The sequence below is a fragment of the Aptenodytes patagonicus genome, chromosome 2 (assembly GCF_965638725.1).
Source record: "Aptenodytes patagonicus chromosome 2, bAptPat1.pri.cur, whole genome shotgun sequence".
NCBI lineage: Eukaryota > Metazoa > Chordata > Aves > Sphenisciformes > Spheniscidae > Aptenodytes > Aptenodytes patagonicus.
This window is the reverse complement of record NC_134950.1, coordinates 83530847-83546973: the sequence shown is the minus strand read 5'-3', so window position 1 is coordinate 83546973 and position 16127 is coordinate 83530847. Positions and strand designations below refer to the sequence as shown.

General features: G+C 40.4%; 1 protein-coding gene across 1 annotated transcript in view; it reads left to right on the top strand.

Annotated features, from left to right (window-relative positions):
- DNAH5 (dynein axonemal heavy chain 5) overlaps positions 1 to 16127 on the top strand; it is a 164407-nt gene that overhangs the window by 29546 nt on the left and 118734 nt on the right. The window contains exons 3-10 of the mRNA XM_076330347.1: positions 2018 to 2102; positions 5174 to 5337; positions 7001 to 7222; positions 7794 to 7931; positions 10611 to 10787; positions 11611 to 11724; positions 14243 to 14350; positions 15085 to 15207. Of these exons, the coding sequence (XP_076186462.1) occupies positions 2018 to 2102; positions 5174 to 5337; positions 7001 to 7222; positions 7794 to 7931; positions 10611 to 10787; positions 11611 to 11724; positions 14243 to 14350; positions 15085 to 15207 (1131 nt within the window). The remainder of the gene's footprint in view (positions 1 to 2017; positions 2103 to 5173; positions 5338 to 7000; positions 7223 to 7793; positions 7932 to 10610; positions 10788 to 11610; positions 11725 to 14242; positions 14351 to 15084; positions 15208 to 16127) is intronic.

Here is a 16127-nt window from a genome sequence, read left to right as displayed (position 1 = left end):
GTCAATGCCCCCTTCCCTGGAAAGGGATCTCAGCTGCCTGGCTTCCCTACCCTCTAATTCCAGGCTACTGGCCCCATTATCCCAGCATCAGAGCAGCCAGGTGACAACATGCTCGCCTGGACGATGACTGAAATCTTTTCGCATTATCTTACAGCTCACTCAGGGATAGAGATCGGGTGGTTACAATCTTTTATGCGTTCTGCCTCTTCTTCCTGTTCTCGTGATGGCCCTGGTTCATCTTCATCCCTTACTAAACGAGTTGATTTTCTTGAGTATTTCTTCTTGTGTATAGGGGTGACTGATGCCGGCACAGGTTGCTTCTCTGGTTCAGCCACAGTGCCTGTTGCTGGGGTCTGAGTAGCTGCAGTACCTGTCGTGGGGGCTGGAGTAGTTGTGGTGCCTGTCGCTGGGGTTTGTGTGTAGCTGTGGTGCCTGTCACAGGGGTTGGAGTAGCCACAATGCCTGTCACCGGGGTTGGAGTAGCCACAGTGCCTGTTGCCAGGGTTGATCTCTGGATGGTATTCTTAAATAATTGTTTAACCTTAAACAAGACCTGAACCACATTCAGGAGATACAGCAATAGGAACATGCTGGTTTGAACATCCCAAGGATATTCAAAATTCTCTGTTGTAACTAGCCTGAAGGAGAAAGGGAAGGTGAAGGAGCGGGGGAAAGCGTATCCCCCCGTCTCCCCCATAGATTGGTTCCCCGAGGAGAAAACGTAAAATGTGTAATTATTAAGTTTCCAAAAAGTGGCTCCCGAGGTACGGAGATGATGGCAAGGCCGAGTACAAATACAAAAATTAGTCTCACGACCAATAATTTTATCACATCAAAAACCAGTAGTGTTACACAGTGCAGCAGAATGATATCCTTGATCCAGCTCCCAGAGGTGACAGACAGCGCAACAGGGAACAGGTACAGCAAGTAAGGTGTTACATGACACAACTCTGAGAGCAGGCAGGACAGCTTTGAGAGTAAATTAATCAACATTGTGACCAGCGACTGTTAAACCACTATGATGAATGTTTATAACAAATTTGCCTTAATGCACTCTGGTCAGATCTGTTATCTCCTCAACCCTTTGTGCCCCACATTGGGCGCCAAAAGGACTGTTGTGGTTTAACCTGGCCGGCAGCTAAACACCACACAGCCGTTCGCTCACTCCCCCCGGCCCCCAGTGGGATGGGGGAGAGAATCAGGAAAAAAGTAAAATCCGTGGGTTGCGATAAAGACAGTTTAATAGGACAGAAAAGGAAGGGAAAATATCAATAATAATAATAATAATGATGATAAAAGAATATACAAAATAAGTGATGCGCAATGCAATTGCTCACCACCCACCAACCGATGCCCAGCCAGTTCCTGAGCAGCGGTCACCGCCCCCCTGGCCAACTGCTCCCAGTTTATGTACTGAGCATGACGTCACATGGTATGGAATGTCCCTTGGGTCAGCTGTCCTGGCTGTGCCCCCTCCCAGCTTCTTGCTGGCAGGGCATGGGAAGCTGAAAAGTCCTTCATTAGTGTAAGCACTGCTTAGCAACAACTGAAACATCGGTGTGTTATCAATGTTATTCTCATCCTAAATCCAAAACCTAGCACTATGCCAGCTACTAGAAGAAAATTAACTCTATCCCAGCCAAAACTAGGACAAGGACTTCAATGAGGTGCTGCTGCATTTCAGTAAATGAAGAAATGCCCTGTGCCCTCAGTTTGATAGATGATATACAGCATGTACAGTAAGTGGTTTCAGTAAACTGAAGCATGGCCTGGCTATATGCAGTTGTGTTCGGCATGGAAAAATTTAAGTGATTCAATTAAGTAGCTGTGTGCTGCTAAAGGACAAGGCAACTCAGTCATTTTTTTTGGGGATAGTAACTGGGCCTGGTATAATTTTATTATTGAACAATGATAATGTGATGAGTATTTTTCAGCCCTGTATGTTAAAAATCTGAGCAAGTTAAACTTTTCATAGTGTGTATGCTATGCATAAATACGTCAACGTGATCTCAAACAGATAGAGCGCATTGACAAATTCTTGGCCCCTGGTGGTCTGCGTCATTTGATGTTCTACTATCAAGATGTGGAGGCAACGGATACAGGTAAAGCAACTTAGATTTTCCTGTGACATGTTATACTTGTGCTTAGCAAGCATGGAAGGAGAAAGCAAACAGTAAAGTTCTTATAAACTGGGTCTTAAGGCAAGTCAAGTTTGGTCATACTGGGACTCTGTCCTTGCTCATGAAATGAGGATTGTTGAAATTACTGAAGCTTATTAGTGCAGTTCTGCATATTGCTCGTATGCAGCAGCAAGGTACTTCCTTGCGAGCCCAGCAACTCTTGCCTGGGAGGTTGGAAAATGGTTTTCGATAGTTAAAAGATGACTTTCACACAACGTGAGCAGTGACAGATGCTCTGCCCCCTCCCCTCCAGTCACACCACCAATCTACCCTAGAAGCCCTCCGCATTTCTCGGCATATGACCATCCATCCCTGTGACAGGTCCTGTCACGTGACAAATGGCCCCAGGAGACCTACATTACGGGTAGCAGGGCCATTGCCCCAGAAGTCCCTTCTGCTCATATCCCCTTCCCTTCCCCAGTGCCCCCATGTTACCACACTTCTGGGGGAAGTCGTCTTCTCCCTTACCCTGGAGGCAGCTCAGGACCCTTGTGACAAGGACAGTCCTCCCTTTGCCCATGGCTTCTGTCCCAGAGTCTCCAGTGCTGCTGCCGTTGGGACTAGCCAGGCCCCATGTGACCTCTGAGACGCTGTGATGGGTTGGTGGGAGTTCATCCAGGGTAAACAAGTGGGGTGTAGAAGAAGAGCCTCATAAATATATCTGTGTATATCTGTATAAATATGTGTGTTTATGCATATGTAAACATAAACCTATATGAGTGTACAAATATGTATTTATACTTTATGTATTTTCAGTATATATGTATGTATATACCTAAAAGGTATGAAAAGACTGTTTAACATGATATAAGCAACTTTAATTATTAAAATTTAAATGTACATAGAAAATTAAATGAAAATACAAACTCGGCCACCAATTTAGAAATCTGCTGAACAAGTTTTAACATGCCTGAGTTGAAGTGATGGAATTGTGTTGGAGAGAGTGTGAGGCAAGGGGCAAAGCCTGGGAATCTAATCGAGTCCCCCTCACCCATCCCCAAACCAATCAGATGACCCTACAGTATGATTGTGGTGGCCTTTAGTCTTTGAGATGTGCTGCTCAATGCAGGCAACATGGAAAGCTGGAGGAAAAAAAAACTACAAAAACCAAATTCACAGCAACATATGCATTAAGTGAATAAGCAAAAATCCCCAAAAGACCATGTGTGCTGGAGGGAAAAAAAAAAGTAAGAAAAAATGAAGTGATGGTGAAGGAGGAGAAGACAGGTGAGTGTGGGATGAAGCAGGTGTGTTGGAGGCTGCCTTTGCCCACAGCCGTGAGCGTACAGTTTCTTGTAATACCATCACAGTGTGCAGCTTGTGCTGTACATTTTTCCTTCTTAGGTGGGGCAGAGTTTGTAAAAGAATGTTTTGTGCTGATTGTTCTGGGGCTGTGGTTCTCGGGCTGGCAAAGCAAAAATCGGAGCTATAGTGGTGGCTACTAATCAATAAAGTTAAGTAAATTTTTATGGCATTGCATGCATCTTGTTGGCAAAGGCACTTACTACGCACCACCTCAAATACAAGCTGGTTTTCCGACCCTGATGTGGATCAGTGAACACTTCTGTTAGGGCAGAAGATGACCCCGTGAAGGGTGCCTACAAGATATTTTGTGCCTCTGCAGAGCAGGAGACTGTGTATCTCTGAGTTCAGGAAGATGTACTCCAGAGCCCTAAGGGGTCATTTCAAAATCTGGTTTTATGCCCAGCCTCACATGCAGGTTTCTTGCAATGTTTTGAATGGCACTTTTAATATGCAGCTTAACAACTTCTAGCACCCTTTTCAGTAACAGTACAACTTTTCTAAAGAGACTGCAGAGTATACTTCCTATTCCAGCTCCATACATTGTGGGGATGCCCTGAAAACTGGGATGTTGCTGGTCTAGCCTCTGTAATTACTGAAGTACAAGGATAGTGCAAGTTTATGTTAATTGGCAATAAATTAATAAAATTCTCAGTCAAGACTGTTTTTCTGGTGACAGAGCCCTTGATGTACTTCTGAGGTAAACAAAAAAGAGACTTCTGCAGGAGCTGTGGTGAAAAAGGGGAGGGAGGAAGGTGATGTGAACAAAAGGGTGGGGAGGGGACTTATGGGTGGCCACCTGATCCAAAATAGGGATCTCTGGGGTAGATGGTCATGTGTCTGAAAGAAAAAGGGGTGGGGGACTTGCCGCTTTTTGCAATTTTTTGGATATTGTCCTTTAACTACTGGTATCAACGATTCGCTTTTTGATTTTTTTATTGTTGCAGTGTCTCACTGAGATGCGTGTGCGTGCACATTTTACTCTGAGGAGACACTAGAAAACTAGTAACAGAGAAGTAGCGTGGCCAAAAACACAATTTAAGAGAATTATTTTTCCCCCAAAGACACTGCTACTTCTTGGTGACTCTTAGGCTGTTGGTAACACTTGTAAAACATGGGAGCAGCATATTCATATTGGGGAAGAAGAAAGGACAGGGAAGTCCCTTGTAGCTTCCTTATTGGTTTTTGTTTGTTTGTTTTTCCCCAAAGAATATGCTGTGGCCTGCCTCTCCTTGTTTCCAGAAGCGCACTCTTTCTTTTTTTTGTATGTTAGACTTAGCTCTACATATTCTTAAGGAAAGACAGTTGATAATAGCTCCTCTGAGGTAAACGACATTTGCTGATTTTTTTAATATTTTTTTTTTAAGCAATAGAGCATTGTCTGCAACTACATGATACAAAGCCATGTAAGAGAGTCTTGAGCCTGAACCTTTGCTTAGAAGGAATAGAAAACAAATAAATGAATAGAAATGAAAGGCTTTTGATGTGAGAATGGCAAAACTAGGTGAAATAGTTCTTACTGTGCTGTGAGGACTCTGGATGCTGCGTATTGTCTGTGGATAGTCCCATGGGGTGGTTGCAGGGGACTGGGACTCACAGATACACAAATGATGACTGAACTGTTTGTTTAGAAAACTTTTCTTTGAATAAATAATCAGTGTTTTTTAAATGTTTTTTATTTGAATCTATAGAGCACTTTGGCCTTCCAGGAACAGGAATCAACTCTCATTTGACAAAGAAGAAGAAACCTAAAGTATTTGTGACAGAGGGGAAAGAAGTTGCTTTAACTGGTGTATGCATTTTCTTCATTAGATCTAGTCTTTTTAAACCCATCACAACTGAGAATATCTATCAGGTAAGAGTCAGTGACTGCTGATGACTGTACATAATCTTGTTTAAAATTCATTTTCATCATGGGGTATTTGCTCTCAGCACATAACTTGACAGCCTTTGACACGGCGGAATGAGCAAAAGGACACAGTTTGGCTAAATGAAACACAGGGCAAAAAAGGAGGGGAATGGAAAAAACGACATTATCTAGTGGCAGCAACTTGAAATCTATCATCGCTATGAAGAAATGATGCTAAGGAAGAAAATTTATGACAATCCAAAATGACAAAGAGTAGTTAGTCAGTACCTAAATAATAAGCTGTTAAATTTCAATAAGCGCTAGCAAATCCATTAAAAAACCAAACAAAAATGGTTTTATTTTTGAGAGCATATATGCAAATTATATATAAACAAGTTTTTACTGGTGAAAGACTCCTTAAATCTATGACAGTCTGACGTGAACAAAGCTGGATCAAGTGCTCCAGTAGCAACAAGCACAGAGTAAAATGTAGGGAGTCCTATAGTTGTAGACAAACTAACCGGAACGCTAAAATAAGAATAATGGGCTAAATGAGAATTTAGTGTTGTGCAAAACTTTCTGTACACTTCAGAATGGGAACTTTCAAGTATAACTAAGGCAGCAAGTTTTAACTTCCCCCATCTCTTCTAGGAAAACCTTTAAACCTCTATTTTGCCCAGATAGGCAGGAAATAGAAGAGTAAAGGGTGGATGAGCTGGCTGTCATCACCAGATTATTATTTGATTTTTACAGATATATGCTTTAAAGTTTTATGATTAACCTCTTAATTTTTTTTAATGGTTTTGAAAGACCTGGTGCAGATTTTCGTCAATTATATGCTATTTAACATTTGAAGATTTTTTGCTTATTAATAATGCTTGCAAGCTGGTAATTGCAACTGAAAGATGTGTAAAGCAAACTTCTTCACAAGTAACGATATAGCCCTTGCTGATAGTAGATAATACCTTAAAAACAGGAAAGACAAGTTGAAAAGTAAAAATGATATGTCTGAAGACAGATGTAATGTGTGACACTTAAATACAAGTTGTTTGGTGTTAAATTATTTTGCTGAAAAAAATTCTTGTGGTACCTTCTAATGAAGCAAAAAATGGCTGGCAGATTCACATCATTTGTCTTAGAAGTCTTTAGAGCCTTCTTCAGAATGTCTAAAAAGCAGATGTTCTGTGAATTGTTCTCTCTCAAACTGGATAGAGGTGTTCTTCCTGGACCAAAATCTTTGGGCAACTGCAAGTCAGAATTAACTGTGGTTCATAATTCTTCTAGTATCTAAGCCTTTTAAGTGCATTGATCTCTGCCTATATATGTATGTATGAATATATTCAAAAATATAATTCTGATAGCTTGAGAAGTGGCAGGCTGGAATAATTTTACTCACCCATATAAACTGAGCTTTATAAATAGAGGTCTCTTATACTCTCATTGTATTTTGGAAGTGTTTTCAGATCTTCATTTCCTCAGTTTTGTATGACAAACTGTGACTCTGTGAAAATCTTGCAGCTCCTGCTAGCAAGAATTGTGCTGTTATTGCTTGAAGAGCACTTGTACACACTGGTAATTTTTGAGGTGCTCAAGGCAATAGGACTGGAATAAATGTAATGATGGCAAAATTTTGTTTTCTATTTTAACTTGTATTGTGTTTCTTTTACAGGAAGTAAATTTTAATATGATGAATGTAGGTCGAGATGGCTTACTAGAAAGTGTTGAGCAGTTGATATCAGAAATCTTCATTCCAGCCTTACAGACTATGGACTGTAGCTGGGTTGAACTTGGTGAACCTCAACAAGCTTCCAATATTAAGCAGGACTTCCTTGGTTCCCTTGAAGCGTTTGTTAGTGTGCTGTCGGGAACTCAGCAAAGTCTGTTGGAAAAGGTAGTATGTTCATGTGGCAACTAGAAATTGAGTTAGCTGCAGAATGTCTCTTGCTCTGGAGCTTTTGAATTAGCTGCTGTTGTAGAACACTTGTTAAAAATTGCTTTTGTTAAGCGGGAGAAAAAAACCCCACTTTTGTTTGTTGTCATCAGTAACTTGTTACACGTTGATCTGCGGCTTTAATGTCTCTGAAAGTTTGTGACTTTAACAATTCTGCAGCTGATTCTGTTACTGTTTCTTCTGGTACCGTTCTTTTGAGCTATTAACTTCTCAACTGTTCAATGACTGTGGCCTTTCTTAAACCAAGATCGATTAATGTATGACACAGTGGCTTTAACCGTTAGTTCCTACTTGGGCCCTTTCCTTCACAAAGGCTGAGAGCACAGCTGCCAGGCTGGTGAATTCTCCAGATTCTGGAGTCCAGTTCTGGCTCAAACCAGTTTAATTTAAACTGAAGTGGGAATATGAAGAGAGATACCCTAAGTGGGGAAACCAGTTACTTTTTGAAGTTCCTGGTTTATATGTCACGAACATTTCAGCATTCCATGTTTTTTTTTAACTTGTGTTTTAGGTCAGTCTGAAGAAATGTGAAACATATGATCTGAAAACTCTAAGAGGACCTTCAGATTATCTGATGGCTGCTAACAGCATAGACACTCTCGAAAGAATAGAAGTCTGCATGAAAGGGTGGACCAAACAAATTGAACAGGTAATACACTGGACAAATGTGAAATATGACATCATCTTCATATTGGCAGCTGATGAGTTTAATCCTATTGGCATATAGCTACCTTTCTGTAAATTTAGATGTGATCAATCCCTGTATTTTAAAGTACTCTTGGCATGTTTTGTGTGCTTTTACTTCTCAGTGAGAATATTACACAAAGCTTTTTTCATCTACTAGTAAATGGAGCGTACGCATATCTTTGGAAGCTTAGTTCCCTGTTTTTGATATAACTTCATCTTAAAGAGAAAACATTGCGCTGATGGAACCTCTTCATGTGGTTAGAAGTATTGTAAGGTCAGTGCACTTGTTTTAAGTGCAGATAGAATTAAAAAATGCAGATGAGATTTGTAACTGCAGTTTTTTTAATCTTAGAAGCAGGTCCTCTGTAGACTATATAGCATAGATCTTAAAGTTCTTTTCAGAAAGAAATGAAAATACCAATTGAGTTATTTAATGAAATTAACATCAGGTTCTTGTGGTCTATGCATCAGCAATCCATTCAATGTAAAACATAAGAGCTCAGGGAAACGAGTTCTGTAATGTTTGTACAGGCAGACATTAAGGAAGAGGACAGGATGAGTAACTTTTAAAGTTGGAAAATAGAAACTTAGTTGCTACCTTATTCTCTGTTCTGCTTGTAGAATTTACTGCCAAGCTTTTATTGGAGAAATATGTTTATTGGCAAATTAAGAAATCAGCTCCACGAAAGACTTTTCTTTATTAAAGCCTATATCTCTTAAAAGGAAGAAAGATAATTAAAAAAAGAAACCTCTTTAATTTATAAACGTATGAGCTGAAACCAGTGGGGAGAATGTATTGCAATTAGCTGCACTTCTTCCAAAAGATTTACTCTCTTTTCTTTTGCTACTCACCTATTGCCAAATAGGGTAAAATAGTCATTAAAGTGTTTGCTATCATTAATTTAGCAAAGCAAGAAAGATCTTTAGTCTAATGAATGCAGATGTCATGGAGAGATTTTTAGTTGTGCATTATTTTTTGGTGAAAGGAGGATAGTTCGGTTTCCTTTCATTCTTGGAATTGCATTATGGGTTTATGGATTTTAATACCAAACTTAAAAATTTTAGATTTGCTCCCTGAAGAAGGGAGCCATATTTTGAGTTGACATTAAATGTTTCTTGTTCTTTATTGTATGAGGGATCGGAAGCATAATTTTTGACTGGACAGAAGTTTTCATAGCTATTTTTTGCTTTTTAGGAAAGACTTAACAAATGGCAAGGTTCATGAGGGCACTTTATTACCCCTTACAACAGTGAGGGATATGAGTGAGCAGAGGCATAGCTGTAGTTAAGCTTAGAATAACTTATTGTTACGTAATAATTCTGTCCCCACATCACCCGGTTCTCCAAGGGACTTGAGTTTGACCCTTATGAACATGGCTTCATCCTTTATAAACAAACCAGCGCAAAATCTACCATTGCTGGTTTGGATTAAAGGTCCTTTTAAACCAATGACCTCTCTGACAACACGCAAAAGTGGATGCTGGGGCAGAGTGTAAAAGCAGAGTAAGCTGATAGCAATACTTCCCATCAGTATTCTCCCAGCCTCTAACAATTTGTAATTCAGAGATTTTGTAAGCCAGATTAATTTTTTTTTTTTAAATTCAGTAACCTTCTGTGGTTTTCTTTTCCATGTAAACTTCTCCAGTGTCCCCTTCAGCTTGTTCAGAAAACATAAGGATGTGGACAGAAATTATTTCAATCCATGTTACCCAGCTCACAGAGAAAAGCTGAAGCCACTGAGCTGATGAGAGATAAGGAAGCCTCCTAGGTAGTTTGAAGTGCACCTGAATCTACCTTAATCCTCAAGATCTTGAGTGATGCATTTCAAAACAGTAAAAGGAGCTGTTTTACCGTTTCAAAGTTGTTTATGTTTTTACAACTCATTCATTACATTCACAATGCAAGCTTTCACATTCAGCATTATTATAGATCTGCAATGCATTCTTCTATTTGTTGTGACTGAAGTGTTGTCAAATATTATGTAGAATAAGTTACAACTAGTAAAAATTTTCAGTGAATATTATACTTATCAAAAAATGTTGTGAAGCAAACTAAAGCAATCTTCAGAATATCCTTAAGCAGCTGGCTGCTGGTAGTTGGATTTACCCACTGGAGAAGGATCACAGTAAATATGCTGCCTCCAGTTCTTAACCTCAGCATTTACTGTCAGCTCCTTGTGTCCATATTGCATTAGGGAAAGTGTTCTGTCTATGCTTATACCGTGGTTACTAAGGTGAGCATCTCTACCTCTTGTAACAAATAAACTGCTGCAAAAGGTTCACCTTCGCCAAGAAAGCAAAGTAGAAAACAGTGATTCCCAGTGGATTTAATGAAAGCAAAAGGAACACAGCGATTCAGTGAACACTATTCTCAGTGGTCAAAGTCGTACTTTGAAACATGCTTTGCAGGTTATTTGCAGGAAATGTAATTGTCTGTAACAGTGCTCTTGAGATACTACTCCCTCTTTAACTCAGAACTAAAAAGGCCAAGCAAAATTAAGGTCTCTTATGTGAGGTGGTGGCTGAGTGAGGTGATTTATCACGGGAGGTTAATACTAGGAGTTAAATTATGAATTAATCCATGCTATCCATGCAGATAAAAAATATTAGCATCACTCACTAATATTACTGTATGATAAAAGGTTCTTGCAGAAAATGATCAGTTGAGAAAGGAAGCTGATGACCTTGGACCACGAGCAGAGCTTGATTACTGGAAAAAGAGATTGTCGAAATTCAACTACCTTACGGACCAGCTGAAGAGCCCAGATGTGAAGGCAGTGCTTGGAGTACTCACTGCTGCTAAATCCAAACTGCTGAAGGTTTCTGTTTTGAATTATGACAGATGTAAAGACTAGAAATGCTCTGTATACCCTAGCTCATTTTGGTGGTGTATATAACATTGCTGGTGGGGAAAATATTGAAGCATCTTTGACTTTTGTTTTCTGTGTCCTTCCCTATTCCTCACCTTGAGTAGATAAAGTTTAAATCTAGTTTAATTTGTTGGAAAAGGCTGGGAATCCCCTTTGTCTAAAGGCTGATAATGTACTGCATCCACATGGCTCAACAGAAACGAATACAAATCTTTGAAAAGTTGATTATTAAATCAGAAAAAATTGTATTCATGAACTGGGTATTTAATGAAAAGAAAATGAAAACAACACCATTTTTTAAACCTCTTTCTCATGTTGTTACAGTCTCTGTCAAAACTGCTTCTGGGATCGTAACTTCTCACATTGACATAACAAAGTTAAAGACCCATCGCAAACACAAAAATAAGTGAATAAAACAAAAAGTCTTGGCTCATCAAAATGAGAGACATGAAACAAATACATGATTATATATTCATCAGTCCATCAAGCAAAATAGCTAACAGATGATGTCTATATATTTTACAGCAGCTTGACTTGACACTACTACTGACATAACTTGTTGAGCTGAGCAGTCTAAACTAACTGTATGTTCACAATCAAGTTATTGAAGCAAAACAAGGACCTGTTCCTCATCTTGGGTAAACAAATGTAACTCTGAAGGAACAGATCTGTGCTGTCAAATGTGTTTAAAGGCTAATGACAAAACAGAGTGATCTCAAAACAGTTTTTCTGAAATGTGTGGGTTTGTTTTTTTTCAACTTTCTATTCTTAGAACTGGCGAGCGTTGGATATTCGCATCACAGATGCAGCAAATGAAGCTAAAGATAACGTGAAGTATCTATATTCTCTGGAAAAATGTTGCGACCCATTATACAATAGTGATCCTGTAAGCAGAACTTTTAAATTCTTAACATAGATCTCTTGAGATGACTAAAATGAATGTATTTTGTAGGATCAGTTTGGAAATGACATAGCATTTTAGGTATGCATCTCCAGTTTGAGACTTTGTTCAGTTATGCTAAAAGTGGCATAGTAGGAATTTCTGGCTACAAAATAAAGTACTTGATAGTTTCTTGCGGTGGTATCTATGAAGCTTTTGGTCTGATGATGAAACTGGATTCTGTGCTATGGGAGGAAGTGAAATCTTTGCAATTAAAAAAAAAAAAAAAAGGGGTGAAAGTGAACCTGGTGCTATGCTAAAGACAAAGGCTGGGCTTTTGTCTTTGTGCTGGCAGCCAGGTCATGCTTAGCCTAACATTTATAAGGCAATTTTCAGCTTCTTGGGTTAGGAAAACATAAATATGGTTATGTAAATATAAAGGTGTAAATATAAATCACCTTCTCATACCATAGTAACAGGATGATGCAAGCATAACAAGTCATAAACAAAATCAGCCAACCTAAAGTATGGGATAGGAGGAAGGATTCTCACTGTCCCATTATCTGCTAAAGTAGGTGGCAAATGGCTGCTTTTATTAAAACTGGTTTTGCAACTGACTGTATGTCTTGCTAGTCAGAGAAGTATGACAAGTAGCCTTGAAGACTCAAAGCTTTGACGACCGTAGCTACCGCGCTCTCTCCATACTTTTCCCAAAGTGAAATTGCTTCCAAACAGTGCTTGGGGCAACCATGGTATAGCTCTCTTTGTTTCCATTTACTGGACGGTGTTAGAACAGTGTGTTCTTTCAGTGTTTCCCAATCTGATATTTTAATCTCCCTGATGAAAGGTTAGTATGATACCCATACAAAACAGAGTTGAAGTGAATATGCTTGCTGTTGGCACTGTGCAGGGTCTGTTGGTCTGCTTTGTGCTCCCCGTACTGGCTTTTACCAAGGAGGAAGTGGTGCCAGCTTCAGAGATGTTTAGTTTTGAGAGGGTGTAGCACTTAGGGTGGAAGCCATCGAGGCATGGAATGTGAACCTTTCCCTTACTGATACTTACCTGCAAGATGTTGAGAACCCGTTTGTCAATAGAGTAAAACTGCCATTGCTTTGGAAATTCAAACATGAGGAGGAGCTGTCTGAAAGATTTTTCCAATCTGGCCCATTCATGGGCTGAAGACAGGACTGCTGGACTTTTGAAATGACACTTCTCCTCGAAGTATTTAGCAAAAGGCTCTTCTCTTGTACACAAGACTTGCTGAAAATCATAGAGGGTATGGAGAATTAAAATGGGTGTGGTGGGTTAACCTTGGCTATGGGCCAAACTCCCACCCAAGCACTCTCTCACTCCCCCTTCTCAACAGGATGAGGGGTAGAATAGAGGATGAAAAAGCTCGTGGATTTTTCAGACAAAGACAAGGGCATCACTCACCTATTATCATTGTGGGCAAAACAGACTCAACTTGGTGAACAGGAACTTAATTTACTGCCAGTGAAAATAGGTTTGGATAGTGAGAAACAAAGACAAAAATTAAAACCACATCCCCCCACCATCCCCTTTCTTCCCAGGCTCAGCTTTACCCCTTCACTCCTGACTTCTCATCCTCCTGCCCCCTGAGCGGTGCAGGGGGTTTGGGAATGGAGGGGCTGCGGTCAGCCCATAACAGCTCTCCTCTGCTGCTCCTTCCTCCTCACACTTTTCCCTGCTCCGACGGGGTCTCTCCAGGGGCCGCAGGGGCATCTCTCTCTCTGCTGGGGCGCCTGGAGCACCTCCTCCCCTCCTCCTGCTCTCCCCCCGGGGCTCGCAGGGCTCTTTCTCACACCGTTTCCCTCAGCCCCGGCTGCCGGGCAGCGTTTTGCCCTTTCTTAGCCAGGTTTTCCCCGAGGCGCCCGCCCGTGGCTGAGGGGCTCAGCCGTGCCCTGCGGTGGGGCCCTTGGAGCCGGCTGGAACCGGCTGTGTCCGGCACGGGGCAGCCCCGGCCGCTCCTCACAGGGGCTGCCCCGGCTGCCAGTGCCTGGGCACCTGCACCCCAAACAGTGGGCTATAAGATTTCCTCCCAGGCACTTCATCTAGTCTATATAATTTTTTATGATCTAAATGCCAGTACTACAGGAAAGTTGTTCTTCATTTATTCAGATGAGTGCCATGAGGCTTAATGCAATTTTTGGGCTCTTTTTATATGCAAGCTTACATCAGGTTTAGCAAAAGAGTATACAAACATACTTTTTGTGAAAATAAGTGGTACTTTTGAATTGAAGAGGCCTTTGTCTCTATCAGATTTCACTTGCTGACCAGAATTCTTCCAGCCAAGACTCTAGTGAAAATTTTTCCCAAAAATTGAATTGTAGAGCTTGGAGGGTGAAGTAGGACAGGCAGCTCTGCAGGAGAGGCCCAGGGAAATGGAGGCAGAAACGTTAGGAAGACCATGTTCGTAAAGCTCCTGGGTTCTCTAATTAGATGTCGAGCTAATGTATGGTAACAGAAGTACTGAGCAGAGTTCAGACTGTGTGTTTCTTTCCAGGTGTCCATGGTGGATGCTATTCCAGGACTCATAAATGCAATTAAAATGATTCAGAGTATCTCTCAGTATTACAACACGTCTGAAAAGATATCCTCGCTATTTGTGAAGGTCGGTGCTACAGCGTGAAAGGAAATTTTCGCAGATTTTTTTGTGTATTGCTTGAGTGAGAGACAGAAAACACAAAGGGACCACGCAATTGAAGAGGCAGCATTTTGGTCAATTTAATGCTGCTTTTTGAAAGTATAGAGTATTGGAAAGAGTGATAAAACTACTTCAAAATTATAACTTATTTTACTGTCTGTAATTTAGAGTTTTAAGAATTTTTTCAGACTTATTGAAGATCAGGGCTAATCTCAACCCTGACGTGCATAGATTGAGGAACTTTTTGTTACAATGAGTTTTGTCTGTGGTGAACTGTTTTTTGTAGAACCAGTTACGTTAAGTTTATATAGCCCTTAAACCTCCTTATGATTGCATAAAGAAGGAAATGGAGTTGGAAGGACAACCTATTCTTTAATGGTCAAAGTCTCATGGGCCCTTGATTTTACCTTTGCTTTCAGAAGTGCCACTGTCTTATGACTTTGTGGTCCTCAATGTCATTTCAAGGTTGGTACAAGGTGTTTCGATTTAGGATGAGCGTAGTTAATCAACACCATTTTGGTGCTGTAATGGTCTGGAGGCTGGATATTGCCAGGAGGATAGTCTGTCTGTGGCTGGTATTTGGTATTGATATTTTGCGGGCTTTAGGCCAGTGAAGTCAGAGGTATGAGATGAGACTGAAAGAAGGGCAAGATCTACTTTGTCTTGAAATGTTTTTTTCACAAGGTTAAAACTGCTTTTAGGTGACCAATCAGATGATCACAGCATGTAAATCTTACATTACAAACAACAATACGGCCACCATCTGGAATCAACCTCAGGAGAGAGTTATAGAAAAGCTACAAGCAGCCATTAGACTTAAACAGGTAGGTGGGAAGAGCATGTGGAAAACAGAATATAAGGTGAGATTTAGGAGGGCATGATTAGGAAAACTTTAATTTATGTGAGGAAGCAATGTTACAATGAAGGAAAACGAAGCAACTGAAAAATACCCTTTGGAACTGGAGTGTTTATATTAGAACTAACGGATATTTAATCCAGTGTCTGTTGATCTTGCGGAAACAGGATTCCGATGCTCAGCTTAACTTAACTACGCTTCTTATATGAGAATTACTTGGATTTTCATGCCTGAGTTTCTCTAGAAAGTTTCTTCTCACGTGATGAGGAGGGATGTGTGATAGAAATGAAAATAGAGGAAGTTACTGGGCAGAATATGTTCCAAAGGTATGTGGACAAACTATACCTTTAGAAAGGGCAATTTAGTGAACTGAGAAGAATTCAGCTGTTTGGATTGCGTAGACTTGTTGGGAAGATAGCCTTTATTTTTTTGTATACATTTCCATGACCATTTTGGGAATTCTTTTTTTTTTTTTCTTTTTTCCCTTTAGAACATAGGATCATAGGATAATTCAACTTGGAAGGGTCCTCAGCAGGTATCTAGTTCAACCCTGTGCTCAAAGCAAAAACAGGGGCAGCTATGAGATTGAACTCGGTTGCCCAGCCCTTTATCCAGTCCTGTCTTGAAGTTCTCCAAGGATGGAGAGACTGCACAGCCTTTCTGGGCAGCTTCTTTCACTGCTTGACTGTCCTTAGGGTGAAAGATTTTCTCCTTGCATCCAGTCAGAACATCTTCTGTTTCAATTTATGCCCATTGCCTCTTGGCCTCTGTCCATGTGTTACTGTGAAGAGCCTAGCTCTGTCTTCTTGATAACCTCCCTGTAGATATCAGAAGGTTCATACTAGGTTTTCTCCGTTACTACTTTGATTTCTTAATAATATGTGCTTG